The following is a 16,091-nucleotide window of genomic DNA, read 5'->3' as shown; positions in this document are numbered from 1 at the left end:
GTGTGTTTCTGCCTGCTGTGGCTTTCACTTTGTGATAGCCACAGCAGGCAGAAACACACGCAGTTGTGTTGGGAAACGCTGCGGTTTTCTTTCCAAGTTTCTCAGGCTCCTCCGAGCCGGAGGAGCCTGAGAAACTTGGAAAGAAAAATCGCAGCGTTTTCCAACACAATAACGTTGTATTTATGTTTGCGGTCGCTTCAAAAGCGACCGCAAACATAAATACAACGTTCTTAAAGCTGCGGTTTTATTTCTACGTTTTCCGGGCTCCTCCAGCTAGTGCTTATTTTTTGTAAAAAAAAATAAATAGCACTTACCGAGATTCAGCTGCAGCTTTCCTGCTCTGGTCTCCGGTCCACGTCCTCCGAGTCCCGGCACTAATGAAGGGAAAGACACCCAGCGGTAGACTTTGTTTACTACAGCTGGCTGGCTTTTCCTTCATTAGTGCCGCAAAAGCAAAAGCCAGCACAGGAGGGGCTCCATTTCACAAAATGGCTGCGCCCCTGTGTTTGCTTTTTCGAATTTTGAGCTTGAATAGCTCAAAACTTTACATAGGAAGTTTTAAAACGGAGGATGCTAGTATTTTTTTTTTATGTGGCCTATCTATTTTTTAAATAAAAATGTTTACTAGACCATCCCTTTAACACCACGAACGAAAATCCATCCAGTATTCCACCATGATGTTCATGAAAATGTTTGGCGATGGGATAAAAAAAAAGTCAGTTTTAATGGCATGAATACGCTGCCGGATCCTTATTTTCAGTTTGCAAGTTGTGCTATGCACATACCGTGTGTTGCACTGGCATCCAAGAACATATACAACAATCTCTGTGTTGCAAGTAACATAGGATCAAATGGTGTAAATCGTATCAACCACAGGAAGTTTACACTTTGATTGAGAAACAGCATATTGACAGACTTTGCATTTATGACATTTACAAAACCCTAAACGGTCCCTGGCCAACCAATTGAATGTGGAAACTTTCTCTGGAGGTAAAAACCTCTGCACCAATGTGTCTGTAAGTGATGGGAATTTTCTAACAGTAACGCTTGGCCGTCTTGGTAAAATCTTTCAAAGATCTGTATCAATTTTAAGGACCTACTAATGCCTGGAAAGAATATCACTGATGAGACCCGAATTAGATGAACAAGTAAAATTAGTCTAGCAACCTGACTATCCAGCTGGATGTCCCTTTTCTGTTTATGTAATAATACAAATATATATAATATGCCCCAATACGGGCCTTGGCCAGCGGTGCAGAAAAAATCTATGGAATAACAAAACCCTGGGATTTGTTTTTTTATTATATATTTTTAAAACGTTGTTTATTAAGGTTTACATCTCATAACAGGTGCAATCAAACATAGCATAATACAGTTGCGCTGTGCTGCTTACAAGGCTGCTCCATTAGGCAGTACACAGGACCTTTCCACCAAAGGTACATCGACACGATACAGCTCGACCAAACATACCTTGCAGTATAGCCTTTACAGCTTCCCCCCAACCAACCCGTATTCTGTTGCCCCATCAGAGAAATGTATAATGTCGGCCCCTACCACTACTGAGTGCTCAGGAAACACGAGAGGGGGCCCCAAATATTACTAGGTTGGTTAATGGCTGCTGTCAATGCAAAATACTCGAGATCCATGTCCCCAAACCAAGTAACATCCGCCTACCATACCGTGGGCGTGGGGGGAGCAGGACCATTCCAGTTCACCAGCCAGCATCACGCTAATATCATACCAGTAGTCAATAACTTGCGGGACCCTTTCGCCAGGCCAACCGAACATGCAGCATAGAAACTCACAAGGGACCTCCTGGCTGAACATCTTTGTAAACATAGCTGTCGCTCCCTTGCAGTAGTCGTGAATATGAGGACATGTCCACAGCATGTGGATTAAATCCACAGACTCCACTCGGCACCGAGGGGAGAGCCCATCGTTAGTGGAGTCAAACACCCGAAGGCGCGTAGAGGTCACATACAGTCGGTGGAGGTTTTTGAGCTGAATTAGTTGGTGTCTAGTGTCAACAGCTTCGGTATGCATACATTGAAACATGACTGCCCATTGCATGTCAAAAATCGCAGTCCCCACATCTGCTTCCCATTTGGCCCGACTACCCAGAGCTACCTTTGGGGCATTTTGCATGAGCAAACTGATAAGGTATAACAACAGCTGCGTCGTCACCCGCTCCTGAGGGAAGGATTGGGACCACGCTTTAAATGCCTCCCTCATGACATGATACTGGAGCTCCTGCCGGAGGCCCCAACCCTCCTTCTCAACAAATTGATCTTGGCTCACAAATACTCCCTCTGGATACGTATCAAACATTTATCTAATGCCTAGTCCTTCCCCTTCTCTAATTAGTGCCTCATCACAAGATGGGTGCAGCATTTCTATGTTCCATAAACTGAGCGTAGGGGCATAAGGAACCACCAGAATCAGGCGCTTTAGTACCCTCCTCCAAATGCTTAGGAGGATAGCTGTGTGGCAACGTGCTCGCCTTGGAAGCAAGATGACATGGAACAACACACGTTTGATACCCTGGTCTGCGCTTAGAACCCTCTGCGTATGAAGCGCGTTATAAATAACCGATCATATTATATCCTCCATGAATGAATAGTGCACTCAACCGGGTCAAACTTGCACCTGTTGTGAACCTTCAATGACACCGCGCACTTTGAATTGAATAGGGACAGACCGAGCAAGACTCAATTCGTACATGAGGATAGAAAGCGGCCCATGGCATGCAGTACATAACAATGTGGAGCTGCGCCACTAGGAAGTACAACTCCATATCAGGAGCCCCAATCTCCCATCCGCATAGGGTTTGCTCAGTGTATCCCATTCAATCAGGGAGTGTTTAGTGTGCCACGTTAAACGAATCTTCAGCCGCCGCAATTCTGAAAATAAAACCATTCCTGGTCACACAGGAACATTCTGAAACACATTTAACAGTTTTGGAACTACCACTATCGTAACACGACCCAGCATCGACGGCGCCCCACTGTCAATTTTCATATGAAGCACCTGCAATTATGCCAAGTGGTTCTCTCCCAACAACTTATCCCGGGACCTACTAATCTCTATGCCCAAATACTGACGGAACCTTTGCTCCCACCTATATGAGTGCACAATCTGGGGTTCCATTGTATTTTCATTCAACGGAAACAGAACCGACACAGCCCAACTTATGCCGTGTCCCGAGACTGCCCCAAAAGTTTCCACCTCCTCCGTCAATAGACTCCAATTAACTTCTGGGTTTTTGAGGTAGAGAATAATTTTTTCCGCAAATAGCAACAACAGGCTGCGACCACCTCCTGAATTAAGTCAGCACTTGGGGTGGTACTTCCGAAGGCATGCCGCCAATGGCTACACCACAGTTGCAAAAAGTAGGGGCGACTGCGGGCAACCCTGCCTTATACCGTGCCCCTAGAGAATTGCAGCGGATCGCCTACCAAAAAGTCCCCTTGAAATTCACTGAAAAAACTTTAGTTGCAGGGACATTAAGGTGAAAAATACATTGCAAAAAAAACTTCAAAATTCAAGGAAAAAACTTTAGTTGCAGGGTGAGAATGTATCGCAATAAACCCTGAAATTCAGTGAAAAAAACAACTTAACCTAGCACCCCTGTTGCACAGCCTTTGACCACAATGAGGACATCATAGATAGTATCCATGATGACATCACTAATTCCATCATCTATGCCATCACTGGTGAGATCACAAATTGCATCACAACACTAATTGGTTATGACCAGTGGCCACGGCCTTTAGCTGTGCCCACTGTATGTTTTAACACTGGTGAGTGAGGTTTAATCAAGTCTATTCAAAAAAAGGACGAGCATACTCGTCCTTAGCGCTTAAGGAGCCATTAGCCATGGCCTTTGCCTATGGTCAGCTGCTACGGACTTCGGCCATGCCTTTTGTTTATTTTAACACATTAAGGGGCCACTAGCCATGGCTTTTGGCCATCGGCAGTGGCCATGGCCTCAGCTGTGTCCACTGTATATTTGATGACATCACTGGTGACATCACAAATTACATCACAACACTAACCAGTTACGACCAGTGGTCAAGGTCTTCAGCCATGCCCAGTATGTATTTTACAACACTAGCTGGACAGTAACCATGTCCATTGGCCATGGCCACTGTGTATTTTATCACATCAAGTGGCCACTAGGCATGGACTTCAGACGCAGCCCCTGTATATTTGAACACATTAAGGGGCAATAGTCATGCTTTTATACTGCACCAATTCACCACAGGAAGAGGTTTCATAGAACCTAGGCAAGTCCATGAAGTCCATGAAGTGTGGTACTGTGATCCCGCCAAGAAAATAAGCAAGGGGAAAATAAGAGGATGAGAAAGTGAAAAATAGATGCTACAAACACAAAAAGGGAAGGATGCAGTGGGGGGAGAATGTTTTGTGACAGCATGGGCGGATGTTACTCCTGCTATGTGGGCCAGAGGTTTTGTGAAAGGGAGGAAGTGTGAATGTCCTAAAGTGTTGCAGTAATTGGGTTGTATTTTCAAGTCAGTTTTGGACAATTGTAAGTTACTACACAATGTCATGTTGGATGCATGGGGGCTCAAGAGTTGCATGGGTTGTGGGTTATTGTGAGAAGTTTGTTTTAAATAGCAGCACTCCACAATTTGCAACTGAAAAGACAGTCTTATGAGCACTTTGAGGAGTTAGACATGGGTTTGAGCCACACAGTGACACAGGCACTGATTGGCTGTAGAAAGATTTCCAGTACTATGCAATGCGCACAAATGCATGAAAGGACGGGACAGGGACGTCATTTCACCAAAATGCTAGGGGTAGCGGACGTGATATCACATGACCCTTGACCTCTGATGACATCACAGGAAGTGATGTCAAATGACCCACCCCAAAGTGACATCATAGGAAGTCATAGAACTTGATCTTTCATCCCTTTAATAAGTCTAGAAATTATTGTATAGAATTCTAGAAGGACAAATTGTTTGTTATTCCTATTGGTTCTTATTTAGGGTCACTTATACTTGTGGAGCCCCCTGTTTTTGTTTTTTTAAGAGACCTCAACATAAATTCTAGCCACTCCAGAAACAGAGCCACATGGCACTAGCCATGGCCCAGGAGTTTCAATGTAAAAAAAAAATGCACTTTTTACAATTTCTTTAAAAGAAAATGTTATGGGTAGCAGTGGAGACCACAGGGGTACTCCTGGCGACCCCCAAATGACGTCCCTGGGACAGGAAGCAATGATGGGAGCACTTCAGGTATTCAGTCATGTAACATTCTGTATTACAGGCATTGAAGTGATTAATGAAGCAGCATTGCAGGCCGTGCTGAAATGGGCGAAATGTAACCTGGACCCCTCCCCCGCCCCGTGCTTTGTGCGTGGTGTGTGGACAGAGGGGTGTGGGTGGGGCTGAGGGGCCTATTCCGAGCCCAGGTTGAGCAGCACCTGCAGGAGGGATTGAGTCATGGCGATTTGCATAAAGGCAAACAGTGTTTTAGGAGCATAGGAATGACCACAGAGTGTGATATTTGAAATATGGCTGTGATAGTGATTCTACAATTAAACCCTTCTGAGCAAGTAATGCGAATTGGGCTCTGTGCTTATTTAATTTGTCACAATACATACCCTAACTGAGAAATGTCTGTAATCCACAAGATATATATACATATTTGGATTGCACTCATCCTTGGGTGTGAGCCTGTGGCGGGCTTCAGCAAATAGCTCTTTCTGTGAGCCTGCTAAAGTATGGAGACTGCTGGGCTACCCACTGCGCAGGGGCGGTGGTTTAGGACATGGGCCTATGTGCACAGCTCTGTCTTGCTCTTGCCCAATTCTTTCAGTCAGGGGACAAAAAAGCCTGCCACAAACACTTGCCTTGTTACAAACAGTGAGGAAACTGAACTTCTACTCTGGCTGCATAACCAGACTGCTTAATGCTCTTACTTTTTTTTTTTTTTTTTTGATACAGCTGAGTTTAATCAACTTTTCAAAAACGAGAAGTAATAACAAATGAAATAAAAATACAAGAGAAAATCATTAAAATGAATAATAAAAGAGAACCAACAATACAAATAAATTAAGAAAGTTAACTATACAATCTCATTTCTCAGATGTACAATTAGTTCTATTCGCTTTAAAATTGGTAACAATGAATGATTACATATTGATTTCAGAAGGTAAAATTGCATCAAGGAAATGAACTATTGCTTTGATTATGGAGAACTTAGTTCCAGCTAAAAGTAAATTCCAAATCTGATTTTCATCATATTGTTTATACAGATTTAGTACATGAGCAAAATGTTTGGTTCATAACTCTTGCAAATTGATACAGGAGATGATTAGATGTTGCAAGGTCTCCTTTTCTGTATACAACTCGCAGAAGCGACAATAATTCAAATTATGAGGAATCATATGCCACCTAGTAAGCACTTCTCTAGTTAAATACAGATTTAATCTAAAGCGTAGGAAGTTATTTCTTATAGCTGGTGCAGGACATTTCAACAAATAATTTGCCACTTGGCCGAGCTTTTTATGACCAAAGTTATCTCTAGTGAAGTCTTTAAATTTCATACAGATTTCAGAATTTAGTATCCAGGCATAATGATTAAACTTAATTTTGGCCTGTGCTGGTCTTTCAAGCAAGAGCGTCATAGTTATGTCCGCATCAGACAAAATAGTCAATACCTGGTTTCGCCATCTGAGTGGGAAGGGATGTTTCGATTTAGTTAGATAGTGAGCCACCGTACTCAAAATGTTGTTACTTTCCAACACCAATAAACATTTGCGAAAAAAAGCACACATTCGCCACTTGACTCTAGATGCTAGAGAGTTCAATCCCAACTCAAACCGTAAAATAGGCATGGGTGTACAATTCAGAAGATGTAATACTTTTCTCCAGTAACAGGCTTCTAGTTTGTTCCACATTTCATCACTAGGGTGCAACTTTGATTCCGCCGCATTGATCAACATTGGTACTACCTTTTGTTCATTAAAAAGTAGGATGTGCTTCAGCGTAAATTTACCATATCTATAATGCAAAATTTTAGCTTGCGAGATCAAATTTGAGAGTTTGACCTGCAAGTTAGTCTGATACAGATAATCAATTCTTGTATTCGGCACCATAAGCCCCAAATATTTATACTCCGTTACAGTTTTCAATAGCACATTACAAATCGACCATGGGTAATTAAATGTTTTGTTTTTGCGATGTGATTTACAAATCATAATTTGTGATTTGTCAAAGTTCACAATTAAATGATTATTCTTCACATAAGTCGTAAGGGCACCCAGTAAATTTTGGAGACCACTAGGGGTCTGGGAAATTAAAACCAGGTCGTCAGTGTACAAAAGCCACGCTATGCGCTGTCCCCCCAGCTCAGGAGCATCAGATATGACTTGCCTAAAAGATTTACCCATTTCTAAAATAAATAAATTAAACAAGAAGGACGCCAATATACAGCCTTGCTTAAGACCCATATATGTATTAAACGGTGAGGACAAAAGACATTCCATAGTTAATCTAATGCGCATAGTGGTGTCAGTATGGAGGTGAATTATCAAGGCTAATAATGAAATAGGGCAGCCCAGCAGATTTAGTTTTTGAAACAAAAAGTCACGATTTACTGAGTCAAATGCAGAACGGAAGTCAATAAAAGCGCAATATAATGATTGCTTCCGCTCTGCATACTGATTCTTTAACATGTTAATGGTTATAATATTGGGAAGTGTGCCCAACCCACTAATGAATCCTGATTGAAAGGGATCCCTTTTGAAGTTGTTCTTAGACCAAATATTCAAATCTCTCAATATTAGGCGGCAGAAGATTTTCCCAGGCACATCTAATAGTGAGATCGGTCTATAGCTGGCCGGATTGGACCGATCACCTTTCTTATAAATGGGTACAACAATGGCTTGCTTCCAAGTGTGAGGTATTTGCTGCGTGTCAATAATATTAATAAACATTGCATGTAGTACATCGGCCCAGATTGTCGGATGTTGTTTAAGATGCATATTTGACAACCCGTCTGGACCTGGAGCTCTTGAGCAACTAGCTTGGTTGATGGAAAATAATATGTCCTCCCTATCAAATTTGAGATCAAACATCAAATGATGCAAAGGTTTAACAGTCTTTAGAGTATCGGATGATGGCGCTTAAAGGTTAGAATAAAACTGAACCCATGTGTCTTGATTCACATCGTTTGTCTGAATGGAGACTTGATGTCCTGCTGTGGCTTGATTAATTAATCTCCATGATTCTGCCGAATTCTTACTGGCTAGAGTCCTTAACATGGTACTCCCGTCATTTTGGTACAATTTAGCCTGCCTACCTCTCACCCAATTCGTATATCTTGTTTTGATTTGAGTGAGTGTCGTTGCTCTCTCGTCACGAGGGAGTTTATAGGCCTCTCTTTTTTCAACACGAATTCTCGATTTCATCGCTTTCAATTCGTGATCGAATATATGTAGATGTGGAGTTTGTTTTCGATTATGTAAGGTGGAATTGTGCTGGAACAACTGCATTAGATCATGATAAAGTACAGGTGAGCATCTTTCGCTATAATTCTGGCACTTTAATTGAGCCTCATAACAAGCTCTAAATGCTTCTAAGGATTCTTGCGACCAGGTTAACCTATTCCTGGCTGTGTTTACAAAAATAGAATCTCTTAGATATTGCAAAGATTCTTGAGTCTCATTTTGATGGCAGACCCAGGTCATTTTAAGCATGTTATGGTCGCTAGCGTCCATGTCAATAACTTGAAATGTTTTTACTTTACTTAACATGATGGGATTGACATAGATGTAATCAATTATCGCCTCGCTAGTTGCACTGTGCCATGTTGGTCTGGGAGGAATATCCATAGCAGTCGAGCCATTTAACATGAATAAATTTCTGGAGTTCGCAAGACTCAACCATTTGTCAAGACGACCCATGTCAGATTTATACTTAGGACCCAGACAATGGAGATTAAAATCTCCAGCTATGATGATGGTATCCACTTGGCAATCAAGTATAATAAGATCAAGCGCCTTATGCATAGAGTCCAAAAAGTCATCGTCTGAGATACTCAGAGGATTCCAGTATACGTTAATAAGTGCGCAATGCATACGGTGTCCAGTCAATCTGGTCATTTGTAAATGGGAATTTGGAGAAAACCATGATTGGATTTTTAAGGCAGAACTCAGCCTAACAGCCGTTAGTAAGCCAGAGGTAGGACGACCTAATTTCCCCTTAACAGCTGGAGAGTGTACGATATTATGATTATCCCATGTTGGAGCACGTAGCAACCAGGATTCTTGTATTAAAATAATATCGTGATTTAGTAATGAGATATCTTGGTTGTTCATTAAGTGCTTATGTCCTCTAGAATTCCAGCTAATCAAGGAGAAAGTGGTGTCATGTCCATTTAAATGCTAACGTTGCAAATCTTTATGGTTGCAATGACATTTAGCTATACGAACATTTTGCTTTCTATTCGATTGCTGATATATATTTGGTTTAGTGATTTCCAATACATTGCAGTCTATAGGTTCCAAACCTGTTGAGACTATAAATCCCAGGTCGAAAAGCTGGGTCTTTGCGGCCCAAATGGCATTAACCACCACTCTAGAATTTATCCATAAATTCACAACTGCCCAATTTATTCGATCCGTAAATTCCACCTGTACAATGTCAATAGATCCAATATCATCAAGTTCCGGCAACTCGCTAAATATAGATAGAACAGCTGCTCGATTCAAGTGATATTGCCGAGCCGGTGCTGGTCGACATCTAAAAGATAGCGAGTGCACAGCCGGGCGTTTGGAGGAACGGGCAACATTTTTCTGGGTATCGACTTTACAAGGGGCTGATATTTTAGCATTTAGCTTAGAGGCAGATTTAACTTCATTTCCGTTCGGTTCAGTTTGGGAAGCCAAGATTTTGGATAGCGTGGTTTTAATCAATTCTTCAATGTTTGCGCAAGGAGCCATCACTTGCTGTGCAACCTTGGTATTATTAGAAGAAGATGAGGAGCCAGTTTTCATTAAGGAATCAGCTGATTGTATTTTCGGCACGGCCACCGAGACAGAGTGTTTTGTGCCAGTATTCACGTCAATATCGGATGACTCAGGTATATGAGTCGTGGATAGAGAGTCTGGAAGAAGCGACTTCTGTGGCAGCAATTGTGAGGCCATATAGTCATCCACTGCCTGCCTTAATTCTCTGTGACGGTCAGACAGGATTGGATCTTCTAGTGCTGCTTTAGATTGCAGCCATGACAATGTATTGGTTTGGTTGGATGAGCGAGCATTTTCAGCAGCTATGGCTACATTTACCAAGGAATTCAAAGGACTATACGATTCCACAAGCTTACTCTTCTCTAAAGAGTTCGTGGTCTTCCTAATCTGTAATTGCTTCAGATATTTTTTAGTAATAGCACTAGATGCAATTTTGGTGGCATCAGAAGGTATTGAAAGTTTGTTAACAAAGGTTTTAATGTTGGAGCTGTTCTTGGCTACAGACTTGATATTTTTCGACTTCTTGGATACACCTTGCTTTAATTGAATTGGCTTCGTAAACATGTCAAATACATTTGTATGAGTAGCATCAAATAATGGACAGTTAGATTTTTTACCTTTTTTTCCTTGCTCACACGGTGCTACACAATTGTTTGAATTTGGAGCCAAATCAATAATGGGATTCAAAATAAATGGTACTGCATGGAATGATTTAGGAGAAACTGAAGACAGAACGTCAGTTTGAGAGCTCACCGTCTTTTTTAGCTTGGTGGCTGAAATATTATTGTCACTTCAAATTTCCAATTTGTTCATGATGTCGAGATGAGTGGCCAATAACTGATTCAATTGCTGTGAGTGCACATCGCCCTTGTTAACTAAAGCTTCAAACAGTTTAGCAAGAGACTGAATAGCCATATTCATGGAAGTTAAAGCAGTCTCAGTCAAACCAGTTTGTTTATCAGGAACTCCCAGTGATGGGAGGTGATTAACTGCCATTTTGCGTGGAGTAGGCGCAATGAACGATAACTTCTCAACTGAGTCTGCACTAATGTTCGTAAACAAAATAGGTGATTTTGATAAATTATCAGACAGCGTCTGTGTGGGGAAGCAAGATGCATTTGTGTCTAAGTCAATTACAGCCATGTCACTAGATATCGCTGATTTGTCAGACTTGCAATTATAAGTTGAGTCATGAGATGTATCAAGCATGTCTAGATCAATAACAGATTTGGCAGCAGTACCGGTTAATGCATTATTCAATAGGATGCTATCTGTTAAAGAAACATTTTCATCAGCAAAGGTGACAGTCGGAACACCAGCGGTCACAGACTCTGTTTGTGCTTTAAATGTCTTGGAGCTCACAATAGGGTGTACAGGTAGAATCATGTCACACACAACATCATGAGCATCATGCTGCCCTTGCGCAGAACCCTTTTGTGGGTGACTATCCATACCAATAACTTCAGATTGCAGCTTGCTTGCCTCAAATGGGGGGTTTGTGTGTTCCGCAGGCTGATGATCTGGGTGCCAGACTTCCCGTCAAAAGGATCGAATATCCATATTCAGGGGAATCTCTGGTTTAGATTTCAAATTGGCTTTACACGAGGAGGGAGTAGAACTGAATCGGGATCTCTTTACAAGGCATTGCGGTGAGCTAAATAAGGAGCCATCAATGTTGGTGCGATGAGCAGACGTGACCATTGGCATGCCAGTTCTCAGGGTGCTGATACCTCGATTCATTTTAAATGTACTGAGGTTCAGTTTTAGATTCACTGGTGTACAAAACTGTGAATAATGTATGGTGACAAGCAAGTGTGGACAGAATGCAGCTGCGAAACCGCGACAAGCGCGGCAAAGCGGTTAAGCGGGACTTGCCGGGGCTTCCACGGGTGCGCGCGCGCAACGCGCGCTTGCCCTGTTATATAGCCACACCTCACCAACAAAGCCTAGGCAAAGGAAATAGCAAATTATTAGCTTTTAATAAGCATAATGTCTATCAGTTCTTTGTAGACTCTGTCTTCTTTTCAAAATGGTTCACCTTGTGGGATAGGTAGTTCAATCCTCGTGCGTTAAACAATTCCACGAATCCAGAGGAGCAAGAGCAGGAGCAGGATACCGCGGTTAAGCGGGACTTGCCGGGGCTTCCACGGGTGCTCTTACTTCGAACATATATTGTTACTGGTAATGAGTGGAATTAAATGTCACTGAAGTAAATGTCTGCCGGCACTCATTTCATGACTCAAATTATGCACACGAGTCTGAAGTGAGGAACTGTTTCAGATGAAGAAGAGCTGTATGGAAACTGCTTAGCCCTCACCGTGCCTAGATCATGGTAAAAGTAGGGACTATCCCAAACAAACATGGCCACCGTCCAAAGTGATTGGAATGGTAAAGAAGAGGCTCACTCCAAAGTAGCATGATTGCCACCAGATGGCCTTTCCACTTAGTATGAATGTGCCCCCCCCCCAAGTTCCATAACCACTGCAGATGCCATTTTACCTGGCCTAAGTGAGTGGTGATCAGCGAAATTTAGCAGATTCTGGTCCGAATTCGAATTATGTTCCAAATGAAATTGCCGAAATGCATCTGTTTATCAGTATGCAATCGTGTCAAACAAGAACTAAGTTGTAGGAAAATAAGAAAAATGATCACCAAATAGGCACACACATGCACGCACACCCCCGCGCACACGGACGCACACACACGCACACTCCTGATCCATTGGCAAGCTTGCTGTGCTTAATACTGCTTCTCTTCTCAGTACTTTCCCTGTCTCTATTTCCCAGTCTTCAGTAGATCGTTGTTAACTCTTTGCTAGTGAAGGCTGGATCAGAGGTGCTGCCTGTTTTAAAAATAATGTGAATGATGGGAGAAGCAGCAGGCATTCTGGTGAGGATAGATGGGGGAGCATAGGGGTGACGGGAAGTATGTGGATGGGTGGAAATAGCTTCCACACATTGGCTGGCATCCAAATAGAATTAGTGAATACTTCAGGGGATATTTCCTGCATCATGGAGCAGCTCTTTGACACCAGGGTCCCTCTAGTACATGCCCACAAGAGCTCTTGCAGCTCTCTCTCTCTCTCGCATACATTAGCACCGAGTCACATGGGTCATATTACATATAAGGAAGCTGCTACTAAACAATCGTAAGCTTTATTCGGCAGCAGCCTATCACTTTCTAGTAAATTCTACCCATTACAACACAATAAACACTGCTTGGCTCTGCACCCACCTCAGCCGAGAGCCATTCACATGGGGCGTTCCCCATGCAAATGCAGCCCACTCATTTCAAAGGCTGGCCCAAGCACCCATTTCAGGACCAGAGTGGCAATGGTTGAAGGCCAACCGGAGACAGGGTAGGGCCTGAGAGGGCAAGGCCCACCCAAAATATGTAAATGCCCACTCAGCAGCACTGTGTGGGCATTTCCAGATGTTAATGTCAACGCGGTGGGGCCAACTACATTAGCTTCAGGCCCCACTTGTAACACCATCCTGGCTACCCATTGCCCAGAACTGAGGCATATAGCTGGTCCATCTTGTGGGTCTTCTGTGGGATTCCCTGACAACCACCAGAATTTAGGGGAAAAACTTCTCTAAGCAGTGATGAGGAGGGGCACAGAGCAGAGATAAGATCTCCACCCTGCAGTCGGACAGTCCCCCTCCCCTCATAAGTGCATCGCCCTGATTTTCATGCAGGGAGTCCTATAGATTCCACCTCTATTTTGAACCAGGTCAAAACCAGGGGGATTCCATAGGAATCCATTCGTAAACGCTGACTGCAAAGCTTATTTGCAGGCAGCGTGTACTTTTTCAAAAGATGGAGGGGGAAATGAAAGAGGAAAAGCGAGTTTGTTTTCTCCCCTTCGGCTTGTGAAGGTTTAAAAAAATTGCCTGCAGGGGAGCCAACAGCTCATATGTGCGAATGTTGGTGGTCCCTTGCATACCATTTCTAAGAAAATTAGACCATTATAGGAATCTGGGCGAAATAGGTACTTAAAGAAGCACTGGCATAACACTTTGATTCTGCGTGAAGTTGTGAACACAACAGCAACAATCGCCTGGAGAGCTGTACCAGTCTGGGATAGAAGTGTCTGTTCATAGGTTTCCCACTGCTTTGCTGGATTGCTCGTTCGGATACCATGTCTGCCTAGAAACACTTGTGTACAGAGGCGTTATAAATCACATATATCATATCATATCATTATCCTAGGCTTGACATAGGCCATCTCTGGCTCTTCAGACATTATGGACTACAACTCCCATCAGCACTAGCCAGTATAGCCACGGTTGACTGATCGTGTATCTTGTATGCCAAACTAGACCAGTCGCAGTTTGCCTAACCCTAGACTAGTCAATATCCTGTGGATGGGGGGGGGGGGGGGGGGTGGCTACCAACAGCTGATAACATTTGTGGCATGGGGAGCTCGATTCTGCAGCGCCATGAATCCACTTTTTCCCCTTACATCTTTCACCATCTTCTCTCTTTTTTTGTAGTTGGAAGACTTTAAAAAGGCCAATGAAGGCATTGGGTTTGGTTCGGGTGCCCGGGCACTGGAGCAGGCACTGGAGAAGACCAAAGCCAACATCAAATGGGTCAAAGAGAACAGAGAGCAGGTGCGGCAGTGGCTGGAAGCTGAAGCATGAAGTTCTGCCGGAAGCGCTACAATGCATTGCAAAGATGCAGCCAATCCAGACTCAGGCTGGGTTTCAGGCTCAGCCATTTCTTTTTAAGCTCGGTGTGGTCTAACTGTCCGGTGGCGGCACCGAAAGGATTCATTCTATCAACGGTCTGGGGAACAGTGACTTTTTTCTTACTTTATGAATTTATGGGGCACTTACCCTATTGCCAAATGTTTCCAAATGAAAAATGCTGCTAGAGGTCCTGATGGTGATACAAATCATTTTATTTATGTGGTGCTTTATGACCGATTCTTCCAGATTCTAAGTGCTTTAATAATCATTGTCACTTATTACCCAGTGCATTGTTACTCAATTTAAGACCTGGAGGAAAGGGGTTTGCAAAGGGATGAGTTTGCCAACCCGGTTACCGAACCCATGGAGCATAGTATCGAACTCATGGAGCATGGTATTGTCTTGTGTCCATGCGAGTACATTGTGCACGCTCCTCTCGGCTAGTGGTAGCTATTGATGAGTGCTTACTTCAGGGAAACAGGAAGCTCAAGGGGCAGAGGCCATTCACTCCTGATGAATCCTCGCTCAGTGCGTGTCCACATGCTTGCATGGCGGGTGCAGCTTGGAAGGTATGGTTTAGTCCTGTTCTGCATGCTTCATATTGCCACCAAGGTGCTCATGGGAGGAACTGTAGTCGGCCATTTTGAATAATTTTTTGTGTTGGATGCTTGAACTGATCCCCTCGTAATCTGCTATGTATTCACACCCTGCGCATGTCCGAGGTCTCTTCTGTGTGAGGGAAGAGCCTGCTTCAGTTTTATGGCGAATGCCCTGCGCAGAGACCTTTGTTGTCCTAAAAGCTTGTACAAAAATGTGTTCCCTTCTAATAAAGGTGTCTTTCTTTCGTGATTGCTTAGTGCATATTATCATTAAAAAATTCCAAAAGTAAACGGATTCACCTGTGTGCTTATACCAATGTACCCCCTCAGAGGAAAAAGCTCCTTTCATTCAGAAAAAGGGTCATTCGCAACTCATGAAAGCCAAGGCCGAAGTTATTTAAATACAGCTTTTCAGTAACGACCCCAAATTAAGACCCGGAGTGGAGTCCTAGAATCCTGCCAATCCAATCAGCAACGAGGGCTTTTGTGTAATATTCGCCAGGGGAGCCATAGATCCCGTTCTCCACTCAGGGTGTCACTCATTTCCCTTTGCTTGCTTAAAGGTGTCCCCACGCCTCCCAGCATCCGCCGCCGCCGCTGCTCCAGCCTCCTGCCTGGCCCTCATCACCTCCTTGCCGACACCATGTCCCACCCAGTTCCCTTCTCCCCCTCCTCGCCTGTGCCCGGCTGCAGGGGAGTTGCTAGGTCTGGAAAAGACCCGGGGCTACGCTGATGTCGGAACTGTCGGGACTGGGGGCTAGCTAGTCTTTTGGCTGTAGCTCCTGAGATTCTATCCGG

The 16,091-nt window shown here is 43.5% G+C and overlaps 1 protein-coding gene across 1 annotated transcript in view; it reads left to right on the top strand.

Annotated features, from left to right (window-relative positions):
• Positions 1-15,574, top strand: part of LOC138504107 (aminopeptidase N-like) — a 268,498-nt gene extending 252,924 nt beyond the window's left edge. Inside the window, exon 20 of the mRNA XM_069624318.1 lies at positions 14,497-15,574. Coding sequence (XP_069480419.1) covers positions 14,497-14,646 — 150 coding nt within the window. The 3' untranslated portion in view covers positions 14,647-15,574. The remainder of the gene's footprint in view (positions 1-14,496) is intronic.
• Positions 15,575-16,091: the final 517 nt, after the last annotated feature.

Source organism: Ambystoma mexicanum, chromosome 11 (assembly GCF_040938575.1).
Source record: "Ambystoma mexicanum isolate Mex_15411 chromosome 11, UKY_AmexF1_1, whole genome shotgun sequence".
In the NCBI taxonomy this organism is placed as follows: domain Eukaryota; kingdom Metazoa; phylum Chordata; class Amphibia; order Caudata; family Ambystomatidae; genus Ambystoma; species Ambystoma mexicanum.
Note: the sequence above shows the minus strand (reverse complement) of the source record. Positions and strands in the feature narration are given on the sequence as shown.